The sequence below is a fragment of the Brassica rapa genome, chromosome A06 (assembly GCF_000309985.2).
Source record: "Brassica rapa cultivar Chiifu-401-42 chromosome A06, CAAS_Brap_v3.01, whole genome shotgun sequence".
NCBI lineage: Eukaryota > Viridiplantae > Streptophyta > Magnoliopsida > Brassicales > Brassicaceae > Brassica > Brassica rapa.
Window position 1 is genome coordinate 7,567,373 of NC_024800.2, and position 16,140 is coordinate 7,583,512.

At 37.2% G+C, this 16,140-nt stretch overlaps 2 protein-coding genes across 4 annotated transcripts; both read left to right on the forward strand.

Moving 5' to 3' along the window:
* Positions 1-2,910: 2,910 nt before the first annotated feature.
* Positions 2,911-7,398, forward strand: LOC103872669 (LON peptidase N-terminal domain and RING finger protein 1). Its single transcript, XM_009151107.3, has 19 exons — positions 2,911-3,092; positions 3,294-3,593; positions 3,730-3,831; positions 4,169-4,251; positions 4,388-4,472; positions 4,562-4,648; positions 4,772-4,833; positions 4,930-5,120; positions 5,205-5,265; positions 5,368-5,545; positions 5,628-5,666; positions 5,761-5,822; positions 5,925-5,961; positions 6,042-6,091; positions 6,361-6,427; positions 6,540-6,618; positions 6,774-6,853; positions 6,964-7,032; positions 7,119-7,398. The coding sequence occupies exons 2-19, from the start codon at positions 3,525-3,527 to the stop codon at positions 7,176-7,178; spliced, it is 1,461 nt and encodes a 486-aa protein (XP_009149355.2). The 5' UTR covers positions 2,911-3,092; positions 3,294-3,524; the 3' UTR covers positions 7,179-7,398.
* A 503-nt stretch (positions 7,399-7,901) lies between these two features.
* Positions 7,902-13,645, forward strand: LOC103872671 (xyloglucan 6-xylosyltransferase 4). 3 transcript variants are annotated; one of them, XM_033272231.1, is made up of 4 exons: positions 7,902-8,011; positions 10,497-10,540; positions 10,749-10,834; positions 11,210-13,645. In XM_033272231.1, exon 4 carries the CDS (start codon positions 11,876-11,878, stop codon positions 13,385-13,387), a length of 1,512 nt encoding a protein of 503 aa, XP_033128122.1. In that variant the 5' UTR covers positions 7,902-8,011; positions 10,497-10,540; positions 10,749-10,834; positions 11,210-11,875; the 3' UTR covers positions 13,388-13,645. The 3 variants fall into 3 exon arrangements, with proteins under 3 accessions (XP_033128122.1, XP_033128124.1, XP_033128123.1); XM_033272233.1 differs by lacking the exon at positions 7,902-8,011 and having other exon boundaries at positions 8,281-10,834; positions 11,210-12,190; positions 12,314-13,645; XM_033272232.1 differs by lacking the exons at positions 7,902-8,011; positions 10,497-10,540; positions 10,749-10,834 and having other exon boundaries at positions 11,063-11,277; positions 11,640-11,755; positions 11,829-13,645.
* Positions 13,646-16,140: the final 2,495 nt, after the last annotated feature.

The following is a 16,140-nucleotide window of genomic DNA, read 5'->3' on the forward strand; positions in this document are numbered from 1 at the left end:
GTTTGGATAAAATCTATAATCCTAACATTTTGTTTCTCTGGCAAAAAAAAAACTAAAAACACAGCAACAAAAGCATAGCAGCTAGTAGTAAAACTAGGCGTGAAGGCTGAAAATGGATATTTTATTTTATTTTTAAAATAGTTCCATAGCTCCAAAAATCTTTTATTTGAAATAAATAGAAAAGATATGTAATTAATGTAGTTATATTGAGAAAATATTACACTGTAAGGCAGTTTTAAGTTTTTAATAACAACATAAGACAGTTATGACTACTGAGGTTGTTTTTGTTAACTAAAGTCATTGGTGTAACTAAAATGGCCCCACAATTTTTGGAAATTAGTAACTTTCTTCCTTTACTTGGGACCACACGTTTGAAACCTAAAACCATATTAAAAAAATCAGAAATTATCAAAACTTCTTTTCTTTTCTTCACATCGTCACACTTTTCTCCTTTTCCACCGCATCTCTTTTTTCCGCCACAACTCTTTCTTCTCCGCCACAATTATTTTATCTCATCTTTGGTATATGTTTTGCAACTCGTCTCTGTCGTCACCGTGACCTAAGCTCTCGCCGCCGTTGAAACGTCATATCTTCTCCGTCACCGCAATGCGAAACAGTGGTGGTTCGAGCTCGCTATGCCGTGTTGTGTCTCAACTCATCTTTCCTTGTCGTGATTCATCGTCGCTGTGACCTTCTTGCCTCTCCGACGCGCTCTGAAACTGGCACGATAAGCTTGAGAGCAACAATGGCTAATTTGGGCATTTTTGCAGATTTGATCCCTAAACTTATTTGTTATTTATTTTGTAACCCAATACTTTTTAAATGTTAAAGTTGGTCCTTAATTTCGTCATAAACTTCAGAAACAACATTTTAACCCCTTGTAGTAGGAATACATCTATGAAAATACAATAAAAATAGCTAAAGACACACCTAAATGACTTAAATGAACACAAATAAATATGAAGTATCATATTGTACTACAGTACGCATGTACAACAATAAACTATGTACACCATTTTCTTTACCATCCACATGTACAACAATACACATGTACATCAGATTCATTTCTCGTTGTTGCCTTCGTCGCCTCCTTCTCGTTGTTGCCTCTGTCTCGCCTCTTTCATCTCCTCCATCTCGCCCCCTTTGTTGCAAAAGCGCGATGAGCAACAATAATAAAATACTCAAAATCATTAGAATCATCATAACTTGTGCAATGTACAAAAAAACTAGTGTGCATCTGATTTTAAAAAAATACATTGTACATGTGGACAGCTAATACATGCGTACACGTTGACGTTTTTTTGCGGTGCTAAATGTTTTGCTCCCATCTTGATCCAATTAGAGGTTTAGTTGTGAGTATTGTTAAGTTACAATGTAACCTCTATTTCTGGTCTCTAAGATATCTTGATCCAATCTAATTTTTCATATATATGTGTACACGGATATAGTTATCATTACTTCAATGTACACATATATATTATTTACAACTGTGTACACGTATATATTTACATCTGTGTACACAAATATAGTTGATTTGACTCATTATTTCGATGTACACATATATATGATTTACAACTGTGTACACGATAGTTATCATTACTTCGATGTACACATATATATCATTTACAACTATGTACATGTGTACACATAGATATCTTTACAATAGTGTACACATCGATGTACACATATTTTTAGATCAGAAATGAATATATTCAAATTTCTAGGGACCAAATGTGCAATAAAGCTAAAACTGGCCATTGTTGCCCATCAAGCTTTTGCAACAATGGCGACGAGAAAGAGGCGGCGACGAGTAGGAGGCAACAAGGAGACAGAGAAGAGATGGAGGCAGAGGTTTCAGTCGACGGAGGCGGAAAGAGAAAGCCTGTTACAGGAGGCGGAGACTTTGGTTTTGAGTTGAAGAAATCATTCTATGGAGGTTCCAAATCCTTTTGCCTCTTCTCCGTATTGAGTTTTTGGATCTGTAGCTCTACAAAAAAAAAAGTAAATTAGTGATACATAAAGTAAAAGAGAAAAAATTATGATGGTGAAAAGTAAAAATTTGCAAAAAAAAATATAGGTTACATGTAAAAAAGGAAGAAGTCGAACATATTTTCCAAAAGAAAAAAGAAAACATAGTGATGATCAGATAGAGAGAAGAGAGAAATAATGCAAGTTGTAAGTGTGGGACCATATTAGTCACATAAATTATTTTAGTTAGCAATTATTTGGTTTTAGTTTTAAAAAAGTACCTCAGTAGTTGAAACTGTCTTTTCTTATAATAAAAACATCAAAACTGCCTTTGAGTGTTAATAACTCTTATATTGATGTATACATGACAACTAAACTTTATAATGACAACTACCCAATTCCTGCATTGATGTTGGATGATTACTACATCGAGCGGTGGATCACCCATTCCCATTCGTACCAGTTGGATCTTTCTGATTCAAAGATATTACACTAACCATCAATCAACGTTTCAATAGGTAACATGCTCAATCAAATAGAGTATCAAAAGAAACAAGAGGCTTTAAGAAAAAAAGTATTTCATTATAGCAAAAGAAAAAAATGTGCGCTTGAGAATGTTACCATGTACTTATTCGAAGTGATTTTCCCCTAAGCGCATCGGTAATGGCTTCATTCTTCTTTGTCTCAGCTTCAGACAAATCATTCCAAGCCCTAAATAAACTATATTTTTGACTTGTACCGCAAGCCAAGTTAGGTTTTACCAAATGATGACAGAAAGGAATAATGAAAAATTTAATTAAAGGCTAACCCCTCATGTATCCAAGTGTAGTCCCTCTGGCATGCTTAGCTTTGAAAAGATAAGAGTGAGACATTGGAGATAGATAGATACCCCTACTTAACTGTGGTCCTTGGTCGTTGATAGTGGCCTTGTAATAATCCCTTTGCATTTACTTTTATGATGGACCTAAAAAGCCCATGGATAATATTGATTCTAATTTGTTTAACTAGTTAAACCTACATCAAAGTAGCAGCAACTCATCCGTAGCCGGACTCTGACCACCACAGCTTGTCTTTACGTGAGAGGGCTGAACCCACAAGCTCATCCAACCTCTTGTTTGAGTTAGGTCCGGTCTGAAAGCCGTTCTAACCTCTTGCATTACGCAATTCCCTATAAAATAATATTAGTTTTGTTTTGACTATAAAAGCTTTTAGCTTAGCCATTGGTTCATTGTAACAATATTTAATTATTATTCAATTGTAAAATAATTGGTCAGATTGGAGAACTCTGATAGCCTCAAATTGTTTTCTCCACCCAATGATTTCAGGAAGAACATAAAGGATTCACCTTTTAGTGAGAGATAGAGAGAGAGAGAGAGATTGAAGAAGGAAGAAACTTGGAGAGAGACTAAACACGTAGGAGGGTTCTAGTCCGTGGTTGCAAACGAAGGACGCACAAGAGTACACGACGATACTCTCTCTGCGTTGCTTCCTCCCTTCAATTTAATTCCTTCTCTTTCCCCCCCAAATTGTCAATCTTTCAATTTCGTTTTTGCTCGATGTCGAACGAAGAGTCTCTTCCGGCATTCACTTTGTTCGGTTTGGATGATGTCGAAAACTATGGTCTGGTGAGTGCTTATAATGACCACTGGATTGGTTCCTTCTTTATGTTCGGAATGCGATTAGCAATTTGCTAACAATGAGGCTTGTGTTAATTCATTCGTCGAGGTTGATTATCTGAGACTCTTGTTTCTGATATTGCAGGTCAGTGAAGCTGACAATTCATTGCCTTTGGACATACACAATCAGGTGTTTCAACTTGTTGAGAAGGGAAACCAATCATTCAAAGATTCTCGCTTTGAAGAGGTGAATTAATGAAATCTCTTTTGATTTTTTTTTCTTCTTCTTGGTCTTGCTGCTTCATTAGGAATTGCCTGAAACGAAGCTGTGATTAGCTCATAGCAAACTGATTTGGTCTGTATGTATTGGATGTCTTGTAGCTTATTGGTGTAGTTTGCTTTTGGAATAAGTTTCTTGATGATCATGATTATGATCGTAGCACTTTTTATATGATACAAATGCTTACTGTCTTCCAACAGAACATTCTGTAAATTTGTTCAAGTTTAAAGCTTTGGTGCTGAAACTCTCAAATGAGACTCTCAATTATGTTCTTGCCAATAACATATCTTTTTTCTTCTTCCAGGCGATTAGCAATTATTCAAAAGCCTATTCTATTAAGCCTCTTGATCCTATTGTTCTAAGCAATAGAAGTGCTGCTTATATAAGGTAAGTTTTGATCTAACCTTTTCCAGACTTCCAGTGAAATTTTCATGCTGTTTAACTATTTTTTACCTTTTACTCGGTTTACTACTGACACATTCTTATCTCTCTTCATCTCTCAACCGTTTGGTTTTTTTTTTAGACTTGGACAATATCTGAAGCAGAGATCTGCATCAGTTTCTGAATATACACCTCTGAACGGTTTTGATATGTCGATGCTTGGTGAAGTATGTATTCTACTTGCTTAACCTTTTACTAGCAGTTGCAGAACTCATCAACTCTGACTCACCCTTGAAAACCTGATAATTTCCTACAGCTTGCTCTTAAGGATGCTGATAAGCTAATGAACCTTCAGAGCAGTTCAGTGAAGTCATACACCACAAAGGCGTGTGCCCTCATGTTGGTATGTGCCAAATTATTCTTATATTCATTTTCTTTTTAGTCAACAAATCTTTCTCGCTTGTCTTTATTTCAATGTACTATCAATAGTTTCTCAGTCTGCTTCAATTTTGTTTTGCTTCTGCAGCTAGAAAGATATGAGTTAGCACGTGACACTATCCTCTCAGGTCTACAGATTGATCCCTTCAGGTACGGTAGTCTATGTGTACCATTTTTGATTCTGTATTGATGCCTAATGGAATGTGTAGTTTCTAAAGTGTGAGGTTTCTTTCTGATCGTATGAAGCGATCCTCTCCGATCCAATCTTCAGGAATTGGAGAAGGTTATGCCTACTTCAATGAGGAAGACACATGGAAAGGCTGAGCGGTCTGATGACTTTGACTGCACCGTTTGCCTGAAACTGCTGTATGAACCTGCTACAACTCCATGTGGGCATACATTCTGCCGATCATGCCTCTTTCAGTCTATGGATCGTGGTGAGTTCATATGGTTGTTTATCTTTTCTTTTACTCCTTAAAATGTCTTCTTTGTGTTGCTTATTAATGCTTTGTGGAATATAGGAAACAAATGTCCACTATGTCGAACTGTCATTTTCATGACTCCAAGAACATGCGCTGTCAGGTAAAAGGATTTGCACTCTTCTTTAATTTTTCTTATAGGTCCGATGCCAAATCATGTAATAGTATATTGGAACGCTTATGCTTTAATATTATGTGTTGGCAGTGTGACATTGAATAACATCATACAAAAAAACTTTCCAGAGGAGTATGCTGAAAGGAAATCAGAGCAAGACACTCTGGTCCACTTAGGGAATGAAAGTATGCCTCTTTTTGTCATGGATGTGATCATCCCCTGTCAGAAGTTGTCTCTTCACATATTTGAACCTAGATATCGGCTAATGGTGAGTTCTTTCATTTTATTTCAGCAGTATTGCTGTTTGCATTCAGAAAACGTCTTTGATTAACATGTGTTAACTGAAACAGGTGAGAAGAATAATGGAGGGAAATCATAGGATGGGAATGGTGGGTGTTTGTGTCTTTTCCCTTATTGCTTCTTTTGACTATACATTCATAAAACGTTTCTGACTAGTATGTTTGCCCATTCCAATGTTCATAGGTAGCTCTTGATTCTGCGACAGGTTCACCAGTGGATGTTGCTTGCGAAGTCGAAATCACAGAGTCTGTTGCTTTTTTCTTTATGATAATTCTTAATGTCCTTCGGTAGATGAGTTTATCTTGGGATTTACTCACAGAGTCTACTAATGTTTTGGAATTACACAGGTGTGATCCACTACCGGATGGGCGTTTTGTCCTGGAGGTGAATATTATTACTCATCTTGTGACTTTATTTAATGTGTAAGTTGTCAAATGATCAACTTAGTATATCTGTTTTTTCAGCTGGAAAGTCATAGAAGGTGTCGCATTGTAAAAGCTTGGGATCAAGATGGGTAAGCCTAGTATGAATGTTTTTTTTTGTCGACCATTGTCATTTCTGAATATGATTGTTTTTGCGCTTAGTATTGAACTTACACATAGCAGTTAGATCCTTATCTCATGCTCTAGCCATTACCAGTATTATGACAGTAATTGATCTCATTGTTCCTGGTTTCCATAAATTATTCAACATTTATGAAGATAAAAACTTGATCCTCATGCAAACATGGTTTTGGAACTTTGTTTCATACATAGCTTCTTAATTATCTGTTTTGTTTTTCAGATATCGTGTTGCAGAGGTTGAATGGGTGACAGATATAGCACCACAAAGCGACCAAGAGAAAGCAGATGTATGATTACATCTCTTGAGCTATGCCATTACAAATACTTCTCTTCCTTTTGCTACAATGAGTTTATTTCCCTTCTCTTATTTCCTCACTTTTTCTTTGCGACTTGTTACAGCTGCGGGAACTGACGACTAGCGCAGCATCATTTGCTCGGTCATGGCTAGAGAGAGCAAAGGAAGCTGCTAGACAAGGAGGTAAGCAACTGTTTTTATCAAGCTAAAGTGAACTAGTCATGAGTTCTGTTTTATGACAGTAACTATTAGTTGTGCCACTTTGTATGCTAATTAGTCTTTTAGTATTTTCAGACATGATCTAGTCTTTCACTTCTTCTTTTTCTAATTCTACGCAGACAGAAGAAGACTTGAAACACTTTTAATTGTTGAATCTATGATGCCTACACCTCAAGATCCAGAGCGCTTCAGTTTCTGGGTAATGTTGTTCAATTTGCAAAGCTCTCTTTAAAGATGGACCCAAACTCTTGCTATATATATGCTTGTGTTAAATGGTTGCTCAATGGCTTCTTCTTTTTTGGGCGTCAGCTTGCGACATTGACAGATAGGAGACCTTCAGAAAGATTGGAACTACTTCGGCTTCAAGATACTGGAGAGGTACTTGAATATCAACTAGTCTACTTTGCTTGATATGAGATTGTATCTGTTTCACTTCTTTTGATTTTGGGAACTTCTTGTTGCAGAGAATAAGGCGCGGGTTGATATATCTTCGATCAGTAGAACGAGGATGCACAATGCAATGAACCGTCACCATGTACGAGCAAGAGATCAAACTTGGGATCTGTTCATAAGAAATTTGACCCAAAAAAACATGATTTATTAAAGGAATACATAAATAAATATAAGAGATTATTGGGGGATAGATATCATTATGTTGTGTATTGTAACCAGACTACCATATTGTTCGTCATGGTGATCCTTGTAGGATCATATTATTCAACTCAACACTTGATGATCTTTAAATCTACGGGGGTGACTGGTAACCATCGTAGGAACAATAGGAACGAATAGGAAAGGAATGAATAGGAATAAATTTTTAAGAATAATAAGGAATGATGGTTCCTTATCAAAATTGATTTGTTCTATAATTCTCTACAAATAAAAGAATGAAGAGAAATGGAAAGAAAAACTTATTCCTTATGAATGGTAAAATATTTAAGGAATATTAAGGAACATAGTGTTCATCTTCATTCCTTTGGTCACCAGTCACACCCTACATGATATCAACATAATCCCCATGATCTGAAAATCAACATTTGTATATTTCGCATTTTTGACACTTGATCATTTCTTTGACAGCAAATCGCACTTTTGATGAGGTTTATTTGACAAAATTCAAAAGTTGAAGGCTAACTGAATTAGATGAAAGCTGGAGGTTCGTTTCAGATATTCCGAAAAGAAATTAAGATGCGTCCATAATTACTATTTAATGCATCACTTAAAACATAAAAGGCAGAGGATAACCTCAATCAGATGGCGAAGCAACCTCTGTCTGTCGTCGTGATCGATGACCTCCGTCTTCATCAGAGCCGACGCGGCTCCCATCGGAATATCTCTCCCCTTTCTCACTACGATGGTACATTCTCTCTCATTTCTGAACATTGCTTCTGCCTTTCGATTAACTTATAGGATTTGTAGAAACTATGTTTCGTCACTTAATGTTGAATTCTTCGTTATGAATTGGTTTCTTAAAAATTAAAATCAGAAGAATATGAATGCAAATCTACCTAAAAACACAAGTTGTATGATGATAATGCAATGGGTAAAAACTGAAAGTTCGAAGCTTTTTTGCTAGTTTTGTAGTCTTGGATGTGGAAGAAGGATTGCTGAACTGCTAACATTTTTTTTTTTTTTGAATTGAATGTTAAATTTAATTCAAAAGAAAAGATCTTGTTACAAGTGTGACCATTCCTAAGGTTTCTATACAAGTTTTACTAAAACCAATTGAAAATACTCCTTTTACTCTTCAGCCTCCTCTTTCATTTCCAAATTTCTCAAAACCACCTAGCTCTCACTCCTACTAGGCAGCCAGCTCTCACTCCTACTGTAAATTCAAACCTTCTCAATTCTACCTAGCTCTCACTCCTACTAGATAGCCAGCTATCACTCCTACTGGATGTCTAGCCCTCACTCCTACTAGACCCCCTCCCTCCTTGAATTCCCAGCAACTGAGTTCCTTACCTTGTGAAAAACCAAACTGCATACCCTGTCAAATGGCTTTTTTATCTAGTCTCGAACCAGTAAGCCATTCCTATACCAATCTTCCTATCTCCATTCCTTTGCACAAGAGTAAGTTTGTTTCTCATATTCTTATCGATCAGTTTGATCAACAAATCAATTGGGGAAGCATCTTCTCCATGCCTTCTTCTGTTCCTTTCTCTCCATATCATATAAACCGCAGCTTGAAACACATACCGAACAATGAACAGCTTCATTTTCCCCATCGAAGTGTCTCCCAATATTCTCAGAATCTCTTCCCAGCTGACAGTATATTTATTTAGCAATATACCTTTTATCAAAGACTCCCAAATCTGAGATGAGTAGGCGCATTCAAAAAAGAGATGCTCCTTTGTCTCCAAAGGTTCATTGCAGAAAACACATGACACATCGAAACCACCATTCCAATTTCTCATGCGATCCCCAGTGCTCAGCCTCCCTTTCATTGCCATCCACAAGATGAAAGAATATTTCAGTGTAGCATATTTGAACCACACCTCATTGTGCCAGTGACATAGCTGATGCCTTTCTCTAATAATTTGCCAAGTCTGTCCTGATGAGAAAGCGCTTTTGTATTGATCTCTTCCATTCAACCACAATGACACATCCTCTTCTTGCGTTCTGTTTGCTTTACTTCTCGCAATTTCCTCTTCTACTCTGTTCAGGATCAGAACTCGATGATTTCTTTTATTATGCTTCCAGCTATCCTCTACTGTTGCATTTACTGAGATCCCCATGTCGATGTGACTTCCAACACTCAAAATATCCTTCAAGCATCCAAGAGGAGACCACCTTTCATGCCAAAATGAAGTTCTCTTCCCATTTTTTACCTCCACTCTATACAACTTTTTTGCTAACTCCCGACATTTGAGTATCTTCCTCCACATCCAAGAACCATTTTGAGTATTGTCTTTCACCGTCCAAAACGATCCCTTCCTTATAAGATAGATTTTTATCCAATTAACCCATATTGATTGCGCAGAGAGAACCCTCCAAATCAGCTTCAAACAACTCACTACATTCATTTCTTTTAGCTTTCTTATACCCAAACCTCCCTCCTGCTTCGTTTTACAGATATCAGCCCAAGCAACTTTAATCTTCCTTCCATTTAACTCTGTTCCCGACCAAAGAAACTCTGAACACAATTTTTCTATCTCCTTTATACATCCACTAGGAAGCCTAAATGCAGCCATCCAGAAGTTTGCCAAACTAGTGATCACTGATTTAATCAGCTGAAGCCTCCCAGCATACGATAAATATCTTGCTGTCCAGGAACCAATACGCTTTCTGATCTTCTCTATAAGCGGCAGATAGTCTAGAACTGTCATATTCTTTGTAAGTAATGGAAGGCCTAAGTAGAGAACCGGAAGTTTACCAGAAGCAAAAGGGAAGTGACTCATAATTTCTTCCTGATTCTGTGCAGAAACACCAGCCAAGAACAGTGTAGACTTCTCCATACTGATTTTCAAACCCGACATCTTGTCAAATTCTTCAAAGACTCTTAGTATCCCTTCAATTGATTCTTTTGTGCCATCTGCAAATACCATTAGATCATCTGCGAAACATAGGTGTGTTAGCTCTACCGACTCACACTTGGGATGATATCCTAGCTGAACTGCTAACATTACAGCTTCTTGTAGCTTTTCTTCTCTCTTACCGGCATTGAAATATACTAAAATTGTACAAGGAAAAACATCTCTTTGACCTTGTTTCTAAGATAAATCAGAGGTAGGCGGCTATGCATGTAAATATTAGAGTCATTAGACTTTAAGTGTTTTAAAGTGGAAAGTACATTGTAGACCAGCTTTAACGACGTTTATTTGCTTAAATTGATCTCATTACAGGGATTCCGGTTCAGGATATATTTGATACATGTGATTTTATAAAGGTCGGTTGATTCTTTTTGCGTTAAATTTGTTTTATTTATGTTGTGTGCTTGCTTTCTCTTAATACTATAAGCTGTTAACAAATCTAGAATGGAGAAGGGACTATTCCTGAGTCACTCATTTTCGTCCTTCTGTTGCAGTATACTGAAAAAAAGAACAAAGATTTCATCTGTTTCTATAAAAGCAAATTGACTGGTTTGATAGTTTCAGCCTTCAGGCTTGCAACATGTTATAGAAGAGCTTGAAAGAGATAACGTTGTGGTATACCGCAAAAATATGAAAACGTCCTCTGCTCAGTGGCGGACCCAACAATTAAATTAACCTGTGTCATAATATTTTGTTTAAAAAGAATCACAATAAGAAAAGCATTATGGAGGATCGAACTTGGGTTTTGCTTGGGTTTAGGGGTGTCAATCCGTTAACATTTACCATCTGGACTGATGATTATACTTGAGACTTTATGCAAAAAACATTATTTTTATGTTTTAACCTGTGTCAACTGACACACCCAATCCTTTACTGGGTCCGCCTCTGCCTCTGCTGGAAGTTTTTTTCTGCTGGGCTAGTTGACTAAATGGCTTCTTTTACCATCTTTAATTCTAATTCTTATGATTTCTCTTGGATCCAGATTGTTAGTACATAAACTTTTTTTATAGAGATCTCAAACTCAGGTTTTATGGCAACACGTTTCAAAACTCTGCGTCTAAGTTCCAAGGTTTTAAAGTCATGGCTGATTCAGGTATAAACTCTAAAGACTTTTTACCCTTGTACACACTATTTTTTTTTTTTTTGTAACTTCCCTTGTACACACTGTTGGTTCTTGTTTTATATTTATGCACATGATTACTTAATGTAGTAGAAATACCTTAGCATGCTTTTGAAACATTTTTTTTCTTGGTCTAACATGCTTTTGAAACATCCTACAGAATATCCAAGCAATCTGGTATGGTTATTCATACGTTCAAGTTGCTAAACGTTTTTTCTTAATAATTGTTGGAAGGCATATTGGTTCGAGCAAAGCATTTTCTCTAGGATCAAATATATAAAAACGAAGGCATTTCTCCATGATCTAATTTAATATTATTTAATTAATTTTTAAAGGAGTCCCTTCAGATTGTTGACTTTTGATCTCCATCATCTACTAGTCTTCCATTGGGCTCCTGCCAACAATCTGAAATTTCAGAGCCGTGTAGTTCAGAGAGGGGGTCTACAAATCTGTGAGTAAAAATAGAAAGTCTTCACTGATTATGGTTATTAGTTAGATGTGTACGGTTTAAGTGGCATCTTCAGGTATCTCTCTGTGAGTGACATCTAGAGAAGGAGCGGCGACAGGTGAAATGGTTCAGGATGCTTTGAGATCCTCCGGAAGTGGTGGAGGACTTCCGACAACGGCCGTATCTAATGGTGGAGGGAGAGGCCGTGGCTTGTTGCGCGGTTGGCAGGTCCAGAATACCTCAATCAACATCAAAATCATGATTCTCTGCGGCTTCGTGACCATTCTCGTTTTACTTGGCACAGTCAGTTTTGGTAACCTTGGAAGCTCCAACGCTGACGCTGTTAATCAAAATCTCATCAAGGAAACCGAGCCGATTCTTGCCGAGAGCCGACCTGCTTCGGTTCCGACCGACTTGGAGGAACCGCCGAAACCTGAGGTTAATCCTCCACCTGACTTGGAGGAGCCGCCGAAACGTGAGGCTAATCCTCCACCTGGCTTGGAGGAGCCGAAACTTGAGGCTAATCCTCCAACTGACTTGGAGGAGCAGTTGAAACCTGAGGCTAATCCTCCACCTGAGTTGGAGGAGCCGCCAAAAGCTGAGGTTAATCCCAACGTGACGTACACTCTAGGCCCCAGGATCACCAACTGGGACAGTCAACGCAAGGTATGGCTGAGTCAAAACCCTGGGTTTCCTAGTATAGTCAACGGCAAAGCTAGAATCTTGCTTCTTACAGGGTCTTCCCCTGGACCCTGTGATAAACCCATTGGAGACTATTATCTATTGAAAACAGTGAAGAACAAGATTGATTACTGTAGGATTCACGGGATAGAGATTGTGTACAACATGGCACATCTAGATGAGGAACTCTCAGGGTATTGGACTAAGTTGCCTATGATTAGGAGATTAATGCTGTCTCATCCAGAAGTAGAATGGATTTGGTGGATGGATAGTGATGCTTTGTTCACTGATATACTGTTTGAGATCCCCATGTCTCGGTACGAGAAGCATAACCTGGTGATACACGGGTATCCAGACTTGTTGTTCAACCAAATGTCATGGGTTGCATTGAACACAGGTGTTTTTCTGTTGAGGAATTGTCAGTGGTCATTGGATTTGTTAGATGCTTGGGCTCCAATGGGACCAAAAGGGCCAATCCGCGAGGAAGCTGGGAAGGTACTGACTGCTTATCTGAAGGGTCGGCCTGCTTTTGAGGCGGATGATCAATCAGCGTTGATATATCTCCTGCTTTCACAGAAGGAGAAGTGGATGGAGAAGGTTTACGTTGAGAACCAATACTATTTGCACGGGTTTTGGGAGGGTTTGGTTGATAAGTATGAAGAGATGATAGAGAAGTATCATCCGGGATTGGGTGATGAGAGATGGCCTTTTGTGACGCATTTCGTGGGTTGCAAACCGTGTGGCAGCTACGCTGATTACGCAGAGGAGAGGTGCTTCAAAAGCATGGAGAGGGCTTTTAATTTCGCAGATAACCAAGTGCTGAAGCTGTATGGATTTAGCCACATGGGACTGTTGAGCCCTAAGGTTAAGAGGATCAGAAACGAGACAGTTTCTCCTTTGGAGTTTGTAGACAAGTTTGATATCCGGAGAACGCATGAAGAAACCAAGCCATGAAGTGAATCATACACAGCTTGACCAAACTTGAGTTAATGTTATATAGGTAACAAAGAACACTCACAAATTAAATGCAAATTGTTTTTGTTGCATGTACTTGTTTCTTGTGCTTTATTGCATGTTGTTTTCAGCTCTGCTAATTCCTTTTTCCATAGATATTTTTGTCTTTTTCAGTCAATATATGGAGAAATTTGATACTGCAATTCTGCTTGTTACTCCACTTTTATTGCAATGTTATCTTCTTCGTTTTGCAGTTTAGTTTGGCAGTCATCTTCTTTTTTACTGATAATGATTTTTAACTAAACATATACATACAAACAATAATGTTGAGGTTTGATGCTATTTGAACCATAAAATAGTATTATTTCAGTTAATATAATCTGAACGAGATTCTACAGCACATAAAGAGATTCTTGATCGGAACCGATGGCGAAGGAAGCTCCGTCGTCTTCGATGCCGTCCGTCCGAAGAGGCTACGCGGTTCCTAAATTCATCTTCATCCTCGCTATGTTAGTTTTGGGTGTAAAGATGTACAGTTCAGTGGATGTCGTGAGAGACTATTGCTTCTAAGTGGGTAACTTTATCGATCACGGGAATTAGTTAATTGTTTGTGTGCCTTCTCTCAATTCAAGGGTAGTCCAGAAAGTAAAGTAGTATGTGTGCTTGTGCGTTTCGACGGCCTCTTGAGTTCTTACTTATGAGTTACCTGTAATCTTGACTACAGAAGTAGAATTATAATGAGAGATATGATTGGTAACAACTGCTACCAATACCATAAGAAGCTTCTTGCTACGTTTCCTTTTCTCCCAGCACCATTGCAATATGCTAATTAAGACACAGTTATGAATTTGAGAACTAGACTTAATGTGTTCCAAGTAGAAAGTAGGTTGGAAACACACTTAAACAACTTTTTGTCCTCACTTTAAAAAAAAAAATAATAATCGTCACAGGGATTCAGATTCAGGAGATGCTAGTCCAGCCGATTTTATAAAGGCTGGTCGATTTTGTGTGTGTGTGCTCTCTGTCAGCCTTTTGTTGCTAATACTATAAGTGATACAAATATTATGCAGGAAAAATACGCCTATGAGCTGTTAACAAATGTGGTATGGAAGAGGGGACTATGACGCGTATGGCATAGACGAATCAGTAGTAAGTTCTTATCTCTGTTTTCTCAATCATGTTGTCCACAAAGAAGGAAGATTTCTTCTGACTTTTTTCGAAAATCAATTGCGTGGTTTAATGGTTGCAGCGTATTATAGAGGAGCTTAAAAAACAATATATGATGTGGAAGATTTTGTAAAAATAAAACTTCCCCTGCTGTAGGTTGTTTCTTATGGTCAGTTAACTGACAGATTTCTTTGATATTTTCGGAGCCTGAACGTGAAGGTTTTATGACAATTACGTTACGTCCCAAGATTCTAAGCCATGCATGGCTCATTCTTTCTGGTTGTATACACAGGGACAGGTGTGTAAATTTGTGTATACACTGATACTGGAATACCAAGTCTAGAATGCCTAGCAAGCGTTTAACCAAATTCTCTTGGAAGCCCTTTATCGGAGGAGGAGAAGTAGAAGAAAGAGAGAACAATGAATGAGGAATGCAAAGGGTGAGGAGGATCCTGCTTCCATCACTGAAAACGAACCTAAAGATGACCTCCAGATTCTATCTCAGGTTGTGATTCTGACTAATATGTTATAAGCCATAGGAATCTACTTTCTTTTCACATTTTACATTGTTGCTTTGTGTTTTTTTTTTTTTGTAAAATTTATATAAAAAGAGTACATGCAACTCGACTGTTTTGGCGGTAGATAGTGTGATCGCAATAACTAGTATACAGAGTGATCAATCGACCAAAAGATAGCACAACTCCTCTATAGCATTTTGAGAAGACAAGACTTGTACACTTTTAATAACACGTACATACTTGCTCACTATATTTTGAGTTGATCTTATTTTCTTCACCTGCGATATGAAAATTTAAGAACGAGCCAAAAATTCACAGTCATTTGAAGACAAAGCAGCTTATGTACACTGCAAATGACTATCTTCTTCACCATGCAGGTCTAGATACTCCAGTGCTTCGCATCAACTCGACGAATATATGGTTTTTACTTGGTAGTTGGTATACATACATGATAAGTATTATGTTTAAATTAAAACTCCACTCCTCTCTCACCGAGAAAGGGATCCATCCAAGTTTCATTTCGTCAAACTTTTTTTTTTTCATTTCGTCAAACTTTATCTTATCTAACTCAAGTATTTATTTTCTTTCAACTTTATTTCCTCTAGCTCTCATTTTCTGTTTCCTATCAAAGACAATTTTCATGCATTTTACTGAAAGATATCACACAGTATACGCGCGGTTGGATTGTGTCTTTTTAAAAACATTATACTAGATTTATAAAAACATTTTAATATTATATATAATTAAACTAAAATTTCTATAAATATAAGTTTTATGAAAATAAGATCATTCATTCATACACCCGCCCCATATAATTTTACTTGTACCTTAAAGCTTCAAATTAACATATGAATATATTTTTAACTTCTTACATTAGTCAAAATTTATTTATAATAGAAATTAACTAAATATGTCATTCAACCCGTTTCATACTTGATAAATATTTATATGTTTTTGAAATAATCCGCAAAAAATGTAATTGTAAACATAAACTATAGTTCGATGTACCATATAATCAAATAATATTAATACCAGCTAAGTTTAGTATAGTTATTTTTATCAAATTCA

What these genes read in the sequence shown, in the direction of transcription:
- LOC103872669 (XM_009151107.3), top strand. Translation starts at nt 3,525, where the DNA reads ATGTCGAACGAAGAGTCTCTTCCGGCATTCACTTTGTTCGGTTTGGAT. An exon ending in GAAATCATAGGATGGGAATG is followed by an intron (nt 5,667 to 5,760) that starts GTGGGTGTTTGT and finishes CAATGTTCATAG; the next exon opens with GTAGCTCTTGATTCTGCGAC. An exon ending in AAAGCTTGGGATCAAGATGG is followed by an intron (nt 6,092 to 6,360) that starts GTAAGCCTAGTA and finishes TTTGTTTTTCAG; the next exon opens with ATATCGTGTTGCAGAGGTTG.
- LOC103872671 (XM_033272231.1), top strand. Translation starts at nt 11,876, where the DNA reads ATGGTTCAGGATGCTTTGAGATCCTCCGGAAGTGGTGGAGGACTTCCG.